The sequence below is a fragment of the Salmo salar genome, chromosome 29, assembly GCF_965601325.2.
Source record: "Salmo salar chromosome 29, fSalSal1, whole genome shotgun sequence".
NCBI classification, from domain to species: domain Eukaryota; kingdom Metazoa; phylum Chordata; class Actinopteri; order Salmoniformes; family Salmonidae; genus Salmo; species Salmo salar.
The window spans coordinates 42,983,589-42,999,078 of NC_138319.1; the positions used below are offsets into that span (position 1 = coordinate 42,983,589).

The 15,490-nt window shown below is 46.4% G+C and overlaps 1 protein-coding gene across 2 annotated transcripts in view; it reads right to left on the bottom strand.

Moving 5' to 3' along the window:
• map3k22 (mitogen-activated protein kinase kinase kinase 22) overlaps positions 1 to 15,490 on the bottom strand; it is an 85,678-nt gene that overhangs the window by 15,073 nt on the left and 55,115 nt on the right. For both annotated transcript variants that reach the window (XM_045710744.2, XM_045710743.2), the window contains exon 10: positions 9,905 to 9,969. In XM_045710744.2, coding sequence (XP_045566700.2) covers positions 9,905 to 9,969 — 65 coding nt within the window. The remainder of the gene's footprint in view (positions 1 to 9,904; positions 9,970 to 15,490) is intronic.

Below are 15,490 nucleotides of genomic sequence, written 5' to 3' on the forward strand. Positions count from 1 at the left end.
GCCAGCCATCCATCCAGCCAGCAATCCATCCAGCCAGCCAGCCCCCCATCCCCCATCCATCCATCCCCCCAGCCAGCACCATCCATCCAGCCATCCAGCCAGCCATCCATCCAGCCAGCCAGCCATCCATCCAGCCAGCCAGCTAACCATCCAGCGTTGTCACTACAATACAGTACAATGATAGTGCCCTCTAATCACATCGCTAAACTGTTGAACAAGTAAGCAACAGCAGATAGTCATGTCCTACTAATGACTAGATGAAGGAGGAAGGTAGGGAGGAGGAGGAAGGAGGGAGGAGGAAGGTAGGGGGGAGGAAGGGGGGAGGGAGGAGGAAGGTAGGGGGGAGGGACGGAGGAAGGAAGGAGGGACGTAGGAGGAAGGAAGGAGGGACGTAGGAGGAAGGAAGGAAGGAGGTAGGGAGGAGGGAGGAAGGAGGGAGGCTAACATCCCCACATCCCGGAGAGCTGAGATGACAAATCAAATCAAGTTTTATTAGTCACATGAAGCTGAATACAACAGGTGTAGTAGACCTCACAGTGACATGCTGAATACAACAGGTGTAGTAGACCTCACAGTGAAATGCTGAATACAACAGGTGTAGTAGACCTCACAGTGAAATGCTGAATACAACAGGTGTGGTAGACCTCACAGTGAAATGCTGAATACAACAGGTGTGGTAGACCTCACAGTGAAATGCTGAATACAACAGGTGTAGTAGACCTCACAGTGAAATGCTGAATACAACAGGTGTAGTAGACCTCACAGTGAAATGCTGAATACAACAGGTGTAGTAGACCTCACAGTGAAATGCTGAATACAACAGGTGTAGTAGACCTCACAGTGAAATGCTGAATACAACAGGTGTAGTAGACCTCACAGTGAAATGCTGAATACAACAGGTGTAGTAGACCTCACAGTGAAATGCTGAATACAACAGGTGTAGTAGACCTCACAGTGAAATGCTGAATACAACAGGTGTAGTAGACCTCACAGTGAAATGCTGAATACAACAGGTGTAGTAGACCTCACAGTGAAATGCTGAATACAACAGGTGTAGTAGACCTCACAGTGAAATGCTGAATACAACAGGTGTAGTAGACCTCACAGTGAAATGCTGAATACAACAGGTGTAGTAGACCTCACAGTGAAATGCTGAATACAACAGGTGTAGTAGACCTCACAGTGAAATGCTGAATACAACAGGTGTAGTAGACCTCACAGTGAAATGCTGAATACAACAGGTGTAGTAGACCTCACAGTGAAATGCTGAATACAACAGGTGTAGTAGACCTCACAGTGAAATGCTGAATACAACAGGTGTAGTAGACCTCACAGTGAAATGCTGAATACAACAGGTGTAGTAGACCTCACAGTGAAATGCTGAATACAACAGGTGTAGTAGACCTCACAGTGAAATGCTGAATACAACAGGTGTAGTAGACCTCACAGTGAAATGCTGAATACAACAGGTGTAGTAGACCTCACAGTGAAATGCTGAATACAACAGGTGTAGTAGACCTCACAGTGAAATGCTGAATACAACAGGTGTAGTAGACCTCACAGTGAAATGCTGAATACAACAGGTGTAGTAGACCTCACAGTGAAATGCTGAATACAACAGGTGTAGTAGACCTCACAGTGAAATGCTGAATACAACAGGTGTAGTAGACCTCACAGTGAAATGCTGAATACAACAGGTGTAGTAGACCTCACAGTGAAATGCTGAATACAACAGGTGTAGTAGACCTCACAGTGAAATGCTGAATACAACAGGTGTAGTAGACCTCACAGTGAAATGCTGAATACAACAGGTGTAGTAGACCTCACAGTGAAATGCTGAATACAACAGGTGTAGTAGACCTCACAGCGAAATGCTGAATACAACAGGTGTAGTAGACCTCACAGTGAAATGCTGAATACAACAGGTGTAGTAGACCTCACAGTGAAATGCTGAATACAACAGGTGTAGTAGACCTCACAGTGAAATGCTGAATACAACAGGTGTAGTAGACCTCACAGTGAAATGCTGAATACAACAGGTGTAGTAGACCTCACAGTGAAATGCTGAATACAACAGGTGTAGTAGACCTCACAGTGAAATGCTGAATACAACAGGTGTAGTAGACCTCACAGTGAAATGCTGAATACAACAGGTGTAGTAGACCTCACAGTGAAATGCTGAATACAACAGGTGTAGTAGACCTCACAGTGAAATGCTGAATACAACAGGTGTAGTAGACCTCACAGTGAAATGCTGAATACAACAGGTGTAGTAGACCTCACAGTGAAATGCTGAATACAACAGGTGTAGTAGACCTCACAGTGAAATGCTGAATACAACAGGTGTAGTAGACCTCCCAGTGAAATGCTGAATACAACAGGTGTAGTAGACCTCACAGTGAAATGCTGATTACAACAGGTGTGGTAGATCTCACAGTGAAATGCTGAATACAACAGGTGTGGTAGACCTCACAGTGAAATGCGGAATACAACAGGTGTAGTAGACCTCACAGTGAAATGCTGAATACAACAGGTGTAGTAGACCTCACAGTGAAATGCTGAATACAACAGGTGTAGTAGACCTCACAGTGAAATGCTGAATACAACAGGTGTAGTAGACCTCACAGTGAAATGCTGAATACAACAGGTGTAGTAGACCTCACAGTGAAATGCTGAATACAACAGGTGTAGTAGACCTCACAGTGAAATGCTGAATACAACAGGTGTAGTAGATCTCACAGTGAAATGCTGAATACAACAGGTGTAGTAGACCTCACAGTGAAATGCTGAATACAACAGGTGTAGTAGACCTCACAGTGAAATGCTGAATACAACAGGTGTAGTAGACCTCACAGTGAAATGCTGAATACAACAGGTGTAGTAGACCTCACAGTGAAATGCTGAATACAACAGGTGTAGTAGACCTCCCAGTGAAATGCTGAATACAACAGGTGTAGTAGACCTCACAGTGAAATGCTGAATACAACAGGTGTAGTAGACCTCCCAGTGAAATGCTGAATACAACAGGTGTAGTAGACCTCACAGTGAAATGCTGATTACAACAGGTGTAGTAGACCTCACAGTGAAATGCTGAATACAACAGGTGTAGTAGACCTCACAGTGAAATGCTGAATACAACAGGTGTAGTAGACCTCACAGTGAAATGCTGAATACAACAGGTGTAGTAGACCTCACAGTGAAATGCTGAATACAACAGGTGTAGTAGACCTCACAGTGAAATGCTGAATACAACAGGTGTAGTAGACCTCACAGTGAAATGCTGAATACAACAGGTGTAGTAGACCTTACAGTGAAATGCTGAATACAACAGGTGTAGACCTCACAGTGAAATGCTGAATACAACAGGTGTAGTAGACCTCACAGTGAAATGCTGAATACAACAGGTGTAGTAGACCTCACAGTGAAATGCTGAATACAACAGGTGTAGTAGACCTTACAGTGAAATGCTGAATACAACAGGTGTAGTAGACCTCACAGTGAAATGCTGAATACAACAGGTGTAGTAGACCTTACAGTGAAATGCTGAATACAACAGGTGTGGTAGACCTTACAGTGAAATGCTGAATACAACAGGTGTAGTAGACCTTACAGTGAAATGCTGAATACAACAGGTGTAGTAGACCTCACAGTGAAATGCTGAATACAACAGGTGTAGTAAACCTTACAGTGAAATGCTGAATACAACAGGTGTAGTAGACCTCACAGTGAAATGCTGAATACAACAGGTGTAGACCTTACAGTGAAATGCTGAATACAACAGGTGTAGTAGACCTCACAGTGAAATGTTTACTTACGAGCCCTTAATTATGAGCAAATAAACAACAATGCAGTTTTAAAAAATACAGATAAGATACAGAGATACGCTATATACAGGGGGTACCGGTACAGAGTCAATGTGGAGGCTATATACAGGGGGTACCGGTACAGAGTCAATGTGGAGGCTATATACAGGGGGTACCGGTACAGAGTCAATGTGGAGGCTATATACAGGGGGTACCGGTACAGAGTCAATGTGGAGGCTATATACAGGGGGTACCGGTACAGAGTCAATGTGGAGGCTATATACAGGGGGTACCGGTACAGAGTCAATGTGGAGGCTATATACAGGGGGTACCGGTACAGAGTCAATGTGGAGGCTATATACAGGGGGTACCGGTACAGAGTCAATGTGGAGGCTATATACAGGGTGTACCGGTACAGAGTCAATGTGGAGGCTATATACAGGGGGTACCGGTACAGAGTCAATGTGGAGGCTATATACAGGGGGGTACCGGTACAGAGTCAATGTGGAGGCTATATACAGGGGGTACCGGTACAGAGTCAATGTGGAGGCTATATACAGGGGGTACCGGTACAGAGTCAATGTGGAGGCTATATACAGGGGGTACCGGTACAGAGTCAATGTGGAGGCTATATACAGGGGGTACCGGTACAGAGTCAATGTGGAGGCTATATACAGGGGGTACCGGTACAGAGTCAATGTGGAGGCTATATACAGGGGGTACCGGTACAGAGTCAATGTGGAGGCTATATACAGGGGGTACCGGTACAGAGTCAATGTGGAGGCTATATACAGGGGGTACCGGTACAGAGTCAATGTGGAGGCTATATACAGGGGGTACCGGTACAGAGTCAATGTGGAGGCTATATACAGGGGGTACCGGTACAGAGTCAATGTGGAGGCTATATACAGGGGGGTACCGGTACAGAGTCAATGTGGAGGCTATATACAGGGGGTACCGGTACAGAGTCAATGTGGAGGCTATATACAGGGGGTACCGGTACAGAGTCAATGTGGAGGCTATATACAGGGGGTACCGGTACAGAGTCAATGTGGAGGCTATATACAGGGGGGTACCGGTACAGAGTCAATGTGGAGGCTATATACAGGGGGTACCGGTACAGAGTCAATGTGGAGGCTATATACAGGGGGTACCGGTACAGAGTCAATGTGGAGGCTATATACAGGGGGTTACCGGTACAGAGTCAATGTGGAGGCTATATACAGGGTGTTACGGTACAGAGTCAATGTGGAGGCTATATACAGGGTGTACCGGTACAGAGTCAATGTGGAGGCTATATACAGGGTATTACGGTACTGAGTCAATGTGGAGGCTATATACAGGGTATTACGGTACTGAGTCAACGTGGAGGCTATGTACAGGGGGTACCGGTACAGAGTCAATGTGGAGGCTATATACAGGGGGTACCGGTACAGAGTCAATGTGGAGGCTATATACAGGGGGTTACGGTACTGAGTCAACGTGGAGGCTATATACAGGGGGTACCGGTGCAGAGTCAATGTGGAGGCTATATACAGGGGGTACCGGTACAGAGTCAATGTGGAGGCTATATACAGGGTATTACGGTACCGAGTCAATGTGCGGGGGCACCGGTTAGTTGAGGTAGTATGTACATGTAGGTAGAGTTATTAAAGTGACTATTCATAGATGATAACAGAGAGTAGCAGCAGTGTACACGAGGGGGGGGGGGGGCAATGCAAATAGTCTGGGTAGCCATTTGATTAGCTGTTCAGGAGTCTTATGGCTTGGGGGTAGAAGCTGTTTAGAAGCCTTTTGGACCTAGACTTGGTTGCTCCGGTACCGCTTGCCGTGCGGTAGCAGAGAGAACAGTCTATGACTAGGGTGGCTGGAGTCTTGGACAATTTTTAGGGCCTTCCTCTGACACCGCCTGGTGTTGAGGTTCTGGATGGCAGGAAGCTTGGCCCCAGTAATGTACTCTGTAGTGGCTTGCGGTCGGAGGCCGAGCAGTTGCCATAGTTGCCTGCTCCACTACAGCCCCGTCGATGAGAATGGGGGCGTGCTCGGCCCTCCTTTTCCTGTAGTCCACAATCATCTCCTTTGTCTTGATCACGTTGAGGGAGAGGTTGTTGTCCTGGCACCACCCGGCCAGGTCTCTGACCTCCTCCCTATAGGCTGTCTCATCGTTGATCAGGCCTACCACCGTTGTGTAGTCGGCAAACTTACTGATTGTGTTGGAGTTGTGCCTGGCCATGCAGTCATGGGTGAACAGGGAGTACAGGGGACTCAGCACGCACCCCTGAGGGGCCCCAGTGTTGAGGATCAGCATGGCAGATGTGTTGTTACCTACCCTCACCACCTGGGGGCGGCCGGTCAGGAAGTCCAGGATCCAGTTGCAGAGGGAGGTGTTTAGTCCCAGGGTCCTTAGCTTAGTGATGAGCTTTGCGGGCACTATGATGTTGAACGCTGAGCTGTAGTCAATGAACAACATTCTCACATAGGTGTTCCTTTTGTCCAGGTGGGAAAGGGCAGTGTGGAGTGCAATAGAGATTTGCGTCATCTGTGGATCTGTTGTTGCAGTATGCAAATTGGAGTGGGTCTAGGTTTTCTGGGATGATGGTGTTGATGTGAGCCATGACCAGCCTTTCAAAGCACTTCATGGCTACAGACGTCGAGAGCTACGGGTCGGTAATCATTTAGGCAGGTTACCTTGGTGTTCTTGGGAAGATGTGATGACCGGCTGTCATTCAACTTTCAAGTTTTGTCACATGCACAAGAACAGTGAAATGCCTTTCCTGCATCTCTAACCCCTCTAATGCAGTAATCAATGTCAATAATATATAATATATATAGAAATAAATATATAACTATAAAATAAAGTACAACCAACAATTAGAAGAACACGAGAAAGTAAGGAAGCTACAGTTGAAGTCGGAAGTTTACATCCACTAAGGTTGGAGTCATTAAAACTCGTTTTTCAACCACCCCACAAGTTTCTTGTTAACAAACTATAGTTTTGGCAAGTCGGTTAGGACATCTACTTTGTGCATGACACAAGTCATTTTTTCCAACAATTGTTTACAGACAGATTATTTCACTTATAATTCACTGTATCACAATTCCAGTGGGTCAGAAGTGTACATACACTAAGTTGACAGTGCCTTTAAACTGCTTGGAAAATTCCTGAAAATGATGTCATGGCTTTAGAAGCTTATGATAGGCTAATTGACATCATTTGAGTCAATTGGAGGTGTATTTGTGGATGTATTTCAAGGCCTACCTTCAAACTCAGTGCCTCTTTGCTTGACATCATAGGAAAATCTAAAGAAATCAGCCAAGACCACAGAAAAAAAATTGTAGACCTCCACAAGTCTGGTTCATCCTTGGGAGCAATTTTCAAATGCCTGAAGGTACCACGTTCATCTGTACAAACAATAGTACGCAAGTATGAACAAAAAGTGCAAATCAATCCCAGAGCAACAGCAAAGGACCTTGTGAAGATGCTGGAGGAAACAGGTACAAAAGTATCTATATCCACAGTAAAACAAGTCCTATATCGACATAACCTGAAAGGACGCTCAGCAAGGAAGAAGCCACTGGTCCAAAACCGCCATAAAAAAGCCAGACTACCGTTTGCAACTGCACATGGGGACAAAGATCGTACTTTTTGGAGAAATGTCCTCTGGTCAGATGAAACAAAAATAGAACTGTTTGGCCATAATGACCATCGTTATGTTTGGAGGAAAAAGGGGGAGGCTTGCAAGCCGAAGAACACCATCCCAACCGTGAAGCATGGGGGTGGCAGCATCATGTTGTGGGGTGCTTTGCTGCAGGAGGGACTGGTGCACTTCACAAAATAGATGGCATCATGAGGAAAGAAAATTATGTGGATATATTGAAGCAACATCTCAAGACATCAGTCAGGAAGGTAAAGCTTGGTTACAAATGGGTCTTCCAAACGGACAATGACCCCAAGCATACTTCCAAAGTTGTGGCAAAATGGCTTAAGTACAATAAAGTCAAGGAATTGGAGTGGCCATCACAAAGACCTGACCTCAATCCTATAGAACATTTGTGAGAAGAACTGAAAAAGTGTGTGTGAGCAAGGAGGCCTACAAACCTGACTCAGTTACACCAGCTCTGTCAGGAGGAATGGGACAAAATTCACCCAACTTATTGTGGGAAGCTTGTGGAAGGCTACCCAAACATTTGACCCAGGTTAAACAATTTAAAGGCAATGCTACCAAATACTAATTGAGTGTATGTAAACTTCTGACCCACTGGGAATGTGATGAAAGAAATAAAAGCTGAAATAAATTATTCTCTTTACTATTATTCTGACATTTCACGTTCTTAAAATAAAGTGGTGGTCCATACCCCTCCCCATGTCTGTTTCCCTGAATCCAATGTCCTGTCCCCTCGGTGAACAGAGAATCCATTGAGTTGGATAGCCTAGTGGGGTGTCTTGTCCAAAAGTCATGTTTCCCAAAAGCAGAGAATATTGCAGCTACGAGAGTCAAATTGATAAAGAATCCGCATTTAGAGGTCATCCATCTTATTATCAACAATATTGGCAACAGGAGGGAAGAGGTGGCCGGTTTCCCCTTCTTAATCTCGCCGGGTCTCCCCCTCTCCGTAGCCCAAATTGGGTCGGAATCACACAAAGAGCACAGGGCAGATGAGTTGAAGTTGAAGCCAGAATTAAGGTGAGTTTCAAAAGTACTTGTTGATCATAAGAAATGATAGGGGACAAATTTGGTTGAAATAGTAAAGCTGGCAGCCATATAGTAAGGCGCCATCATAGGTCCCTAAGCCTGCTAACCTCAGAGAGACTGGCTGTCGTTAGCATTAGCCTGCTAACCTCAGAGAGACTGGCTGTTGTTAGCATTAGCCTGCTAACCTCAGGGAGACTGGCTGTCGTTAGCATTAGCCTGCTAACCTCAGGGAGACTGGCTGTCGTTAGCATTAGCCTGCTAACCTCAGGGAGACTGGCTGTCGTTAGCATTAGCCTGCTAACCTCAGGGAGACTGGCTGTCGTTAGCATTAGCCTGCTAACCTCAGGGAGACTGGCTGTCGTTAGCATTAGCCTGCTAACCTCAAGGAGACTGGCTGTCGTTAGCATTAGCCTGCTAACCTCAAGGAGCCTGGCTGTCGTTAGCATTAGCCTGCTAACCTCAGGGAGACTGGCTGTCGTTAGCATTAGCCTGCTAACCTGTTAGCCTCAGTGAAACTGGCTGTCGTTGGCATTAGCCTGCTAACCTGTTAGCCTCAGTGAGCCTGGCTGTCGTTAGGTAGATGGGGAGACAAGGGGAGGTAGAGGGGAGACAAGGAGGGGTAGAGGGGAGACAAGGAGAGGTAGAGGGGAGACAAGGAGAGGTAGAGGGGAGACGAGAGGTCGAGGGGAGACAAGGAGAGGTCGAGGGGAGACAAGGAGAGGTCGAGGGGAGACAAGGGGAGGTAGAGGGGAGACAAGGAGAGGTAGAGGGGAGGTAGAGGGGAGACAGGGAGAGGTAGAGGGGAGACAAGGAGAGGTAGAGGGGAGACAAGGAGAGGTAGAGGGGAGACAAGGAGAGGTAGAGGGGAGACAAGGAGAAGTAGAGGGGAGACAAGGAGAGGTAGAGGGGAGACAAGGAGAGGTAGAGGGGAGACAAGGAGAGGTAGAGGGGAGACAAGGAGAGGTAGAGGGGAGACAAGGAGAGGTAGAGGGGAGACAAGGGGAGGTAGAGGGGAGACAAGGAGAGGTAGAGGGGAGACAAGGGGAGGTAGAGGGGAGACAAGGAGAGGTAGAGGGGAGACAAGGAGAGGTAGAGGGGAGACAAGGAGAGGTAGAGGGGAGACAAGGGGAGGTAGAGGGGAGACAAGGAGAGGTAGAGGGGAGGTAGAGGGGAGACAGGGAGAGGTAGAGGGGAGACAATGAGAGGTAGAGGGGAGACAAGGAGAGGTAGTGGAGGAAGTAGTCTCATTGAGATTAAAAACCTATTTTCCAAGAGAGACCTGGCCAAAATAGCAGCAAACAAAGTGTCAGACATCATTACAACTTATAACACAAAGCACTACAGTTGAACAATCTCTACACATTGAGCAGGAAGGTCAGAATAAATACATTCAGAATGAACCCATACCTCTGTGTCCTTCATAGTTGAGGCTCAGGTAGTTGTTGTCTCGGTTGTTCTGGGAAAAAGGAGGGCTGAGTAAGAAGAGAGTAGAGAGAGAAACGAGAGAGAGAGAGAGAGAGAGAGAGAAACAAAATTGGTTATGTGAACGTTCCCAGAACGTTCATTAGGTCGCAGCAAATGTTCTCATGACAAAAAAATAAAATAAACTGTCGCCTTGATGATTATAGAATGTTTGTATAAACACATTCATTTAATGTTGCAAGAACATTTCTAGAACACTTGCAATCTGTTCTTTAAAAAAGGTTCCCAGAACATTTCATAAGGTTGTGGGAACATTGTGGGAACATTGTGGGAACATCACAAAAGCTTTGTTTCCAAAACACAAAAATGGTCCAGTTCTGCACTGGGCAAAACATTTTCTGTCATCAGTTATATGAAATGGTGCCAATTGTGTACTGTCACTACATATGATAACTTATAAGACAGGTGAAATCTCAGTTGTTTATCATTTGATTGGTACTATATTTAGAAAGCATTTCAAATTCCACTTTTGTTGAATATGAAAAAAGATTATACAGTGCCTTCTCAGAAGGTATTCACACCCTTTGACTTTTTCCATATTTTGTTGGGCTCTCGAGTGGCGCAGCGGTCTAAGGCACTGCATCTCAGTGCTAGAGGCGTCACTACAGACACCCTGGTTCGAATCCGGGCTGTACCACAACCGGCTGTGATTGGGAGTCCAATAGAGCGGCTCACAATTGGCCAAGCGTCGTCTGGGTTTGGCCGCAGTAGGCCGTCATTGTAAATAAGAACTTGTTATTTTACAACTAGCCATTTAACTAAGCAAGTCAGTTAAGAACAAATTCTTATTTACAATGACAGCCTACCGGGGAACAGTGGGTTAACTGCCTTGTTCAGGGACAGAACGACAGATTTTTAACCTCGTCAGCTCGGGGATTCAATCCAGCAACCTTTCGGTTACTAGTCCAACGCTCTAACCACTAGGCTACCTGCCGCCCTAACTTGCTTAGTTAAATAAAGGTTAAATAAAATAAACAGGGTGAATTTAAAATAGATTAAATATAGTTTTGTCGTCACCGGCCAACACAAAATACCCCATCATGTCAAAGTGGAATAATGTTTTTAGAATGTTTACAAATTAATTAAAAATGAAAACAATTCACTTAACAAGTCACATAAGTTGAATGGACTCTGTGTGCAATAATAGTGTTTAACATCTCTGTACTCCACACATACAGATAATTGTAAGGTCCCTCAGTCGAGCAGTGAATTTCAAACACAGATTCAACCACAAAGACCAGGGAGGTTTTCCAATCCCCTGCAAAGAAGAGCACCTATTGGGAGATGGGTAAAAAAATTAAAAGGCGGACATTGAATATCCCTTTCAGCATGGTGAAGTTATTAACTAGACTGGATGGTGTATCAATACACCCAGTCACTACAAAGATACAGGCATCCTTCCTAACTCAGTTGCCAGAGAGGAAGGAAACCGCTCAGGGATTTCGCTGGAAGTGTATTATGGTAGGGCAGAAGTGTGTTATGGGTAGGGGGGAAGTGTGTTATGGGTAGGGAGGAAGTGTGTTATGGGTAAGGAGGAAGTGCGTTATGGGTATGGAGGACGTGCGTTATGGGTAGGGGAGAAGTGCGTTATGGGTAGGGGGGAAGTGCGTTATGGGTAGGGTGGAAGTGCGTTATGGGTAGGGAGGAAGTGCGTTATGGGTAGGGAGGAAGTGTGTTATGGGTAGGGTGGAAGTGTGTTATGGGTAGGGGGGAAGTGCGTTATGGGTAGGGGGGAAGTGCGTTATGGGTAGGGGGGAAGTGCGTTATGGGTAGGGGGGAAGTGTGTTATGGGTAGGGAGGAAGTGTGTTATGGGTAGGGGGGAAGTGCGTTATGGGTAGGGTGGAAGTGCGTTATGGGTAGGGAGGAAGTGTGTTATGGGTAGGCTTGTAATCGGCAACGACTGGAGAGTTCCAAGATAAAAAAAAAAACAGAATGGAGTTGAGCACAGGCAGAGGAGAACCTGGTTCAGTCTGCTTTCCACCAGACACTGGGACATGAAGCACAGGCAAGATCCTAGAGGAGAACGTGGTTCAGTCTGCTTTCCACCAGACACTGGGACATGAAGCACAGGCAACATCCTAGAGGAGAACGTGGTTCAGTCTGCTTTCCACCAGACACTGGGACATGAACAGGACAATAACCTAAAACCATGACGACAGTGAATGTTCTTGAGTAGCCGAGTTACAGTTTTAACTTAAATCTACTGGAAAATCTATGGCGAGACCTGGAAATGGCTGTTTAGCAATGTCCAACAATCAACTTGACAGAGCTTGAAGAATTTTGAAAAGAACCAGTGTTGTACAATCCTGGTGTGGAAACTCTTACCCAGAAAACTCACAGCTCTAATCGCTGCCCAAGGGGATTCTATAAAGTATTGATTCAGGGGTATAAATACTTATGTAAATTAGATTATTTCTGTATTTCATTTTCAATCAATTTGCAAAAACTTCGAGAGAAACAAGAGAAAAACAAGAGAGCGAGAGAAGAGAGAGACGTCATTATGGGGTATTGTGATGTCATTATGGGGTATTGTGATGTCATTATGGAGTATTGTGATGTCATTATGGGGTATTGTGATGTCATTATGGGGTATTGTGTGTAGATAGGTGAGAAAAACCCCCCAATGTAATCAATATTGAATTCAGGCTGTAACACAAGGTGGAATAAGTCAAGAGGTATGAATACTTTCTGAAGGAACAGTGCATTCAGACTTCTTCCCTTTTTCCACATTTTATTACGTTACGGACTTATTCTGAAATGGATTAAATAAAATAAAATCCTCATCGATCTACAAACAATACCCCATAATGACATCACAATACCCCATAATGACATCACAATACCCCATAATGACATCACAATACCCCATAATGACATCACAATACCCCATAATGACATCACAATACTCCATAATGACATCACAAAACCCCATAATGACATCACAATACCCAAATAATTTTTGCAAATGTATTAAAAATAAAAAACAGAAATACTTTATTTAACAATATTCTATTTACCAATATTCTCAGATCTTGGCACTAGGTGCTATACTGTAGACAGCACCAGCCCCCTGGAGAGCCCTGCGGTTGCGGACGGTTTAATTGCCGCACCAGGCGATGATACAGCCCGACAGGATGCTCTCATTGGTTCATCTGTAGAAGTTTGTGAGGATCTTATGGACCAAGCTGAATTTCTTCAGCCTCCTGAGGTTGAAGAGGCGCTGTTGTGCCTTCTTCACCATGTCTGTGTGGATGGACCAGTTCAGCCCTGTGTGGATGGACCAGTTCAGCCCTGTGTGGTTGGACCAGTTCAGCCCTGTGTGGATGGACCAGTTCAGCCCTGTGTGGATGGACCAGTTCAGCCCTGTGTGGATGGACCAGTTCAGCCCTGTGTGGATGGACCAGTTCAGCCTGCCATTGCAGGTTTCCACCTTGTCCACTATGGCCCTGTTGATGTGGATGGGGTCATGCTCCCTCTGCTGTCTCCTGAAGTCCACGATCAGTTCCTTTGTTCTGTTGACGTCGAGGAAGAGGTTATTTCCCAGGCAGCACTCCGCCAAGGCCCTCACCTCCTCCCTGTAGGCCGTCTCGTCGTTGTTGCTAATCAGGCCTACCACTGTTGTATCATCAGCAAACCTGATGATTGAGTTGGAGGTGCACTTGGCCATGGGTGAACAGGGAGTACAGGAGAGGGCTGAGAACACACCTCAGTGTTGAGGATCAGTGGTGTTGTTTCCTACCTTCACCACCAGGGGTCATCTGTCAGAAAGTCCAGGACCCAATTGCACAGGGCAGGGTTGAGACCCAGGGCCTCCAGCTTGATGATGAGCTTGGAGGGTACTATGGTGTTAAATGCTCAGCTGTAGTCAATGAACAGCATTCTCACATAGGTATTCCTCTTGTCCAGATGGGATAGGGCAGTGTGCAGTGTGATGGTGATTGCATCGTCTGTGGATCTATTGGGGCGATAAGCAAACTGAAGTGGGTCTAAGGTTTCAGGTAGGGTGGAGGTGATATGATCCTTAACTAGTCTCTCAAAGCACTTCATGAGGACAGTAGTGAGTGTTACGGGGCGATAGTCATTTAGTTCAGTTACGTCATCTTCCCTGGGTACAGGAACAATGGTGGACATCTTAAAGCATGTGGGGACAGCAGACTGGGATAGGAAGAGATTGAATATGTCCGGAAACACTCATCTATCGCTGTGTGTGGCGAGGCAGACCCAGGATGGGTGGGCACGGCGCCCACTGGAGGGGAAGGTTCCAGCAACACATCCTGTCATTGTTCCCCAGGCCATATCTCTCTCTCTCTCTCTCTCTCTCTCTCTCTCTCTCTCTCTCTCCTCTCTCCTCTCTCTCCTCTCTCTCTCTCTCTCTCTCTCTCTCTCTCTCTCTCTCTCTCTCTCTCTCTCTCTCTCTCTCTCTCTCTCTCTCTCTCTCTCTCTCTCTCTCTCCCCTCTCTCTCTCTCTCTCCCCTCTCTCTCTCCCCTCTCTCTCTCTCCCCTCTCTCTCTCTCTCTCTCTCTCAACTTGGTTCTATTCGTGACGCGCTGCAAGTCCCATCTCCTCATTGGTTTTTAGGAGCATAGACCCACGTCCCGTCTCCTCATTGGTTGTTAGGAGCATAGACCCACGTCCCGTCTCCTCATTGGTTGTTAGGAGCATAGACCCACGTGGGTGATTGAAAGATGAACTGAGGTCCACACTCCAGTCCAGTTGGTGGTGGTAATGCACCTTAAAGTTGGTTGCCAACCGCCATATAAAGTCCACAGAAGAAGAAGAAGCCTGAAGGAGGAGAGATGACTAGAAACAAACTCAGTTTCCCCTTTTATCTGTGGATACATTTTAGGTGTAGAGGACCTTGTGCATTTCAGGTAAAATAACAACCCAATGTTTATATCCCAGGACAAATTACCTAGCAACAGCAAACTAGCTAGCTAAATTGACATGTTTAATGCTTTTCGACCTGCCCTCTAATTAATATAATTGGTTCAGAGTTGGTTTTGATATTTTAACCTGCGTGTCGTGATCGCGTCTGGTATCAGTTGACCACAACATGCGCACGATGGTGCACGTGGACGAGCGGTCTGGACAGTATATAACGGTCATAGTTAATATTCACATTGTCATCAGAGTCGCTCACTTCTAAATCCAAAGCAACAGCTGAACATGACCCCCAGACTGGACACGACCCCCAGACTGAACACGGCCCACAGACTGGACACGGCCCACAGACTGGACACGGCCCACAGACTGCACACGGCCCACAGACTGGACACGGCCCACAGACTGGACACGGCCCACAGACTGGACACGGCCCACAGACTGGACACGGCCCACAGACTGCACACGGCCCACAGACTGGACACGGCCCACAGACTGGACACGGCCCACAGACTGGACACGGCCCACAGACTGCACACGGCCCACAGACTGGACACGGCCCACAGACTGGACACGACCCACAGACTGGACACGACCCACAGACTGGACACGGCCCACAGACTGGACAC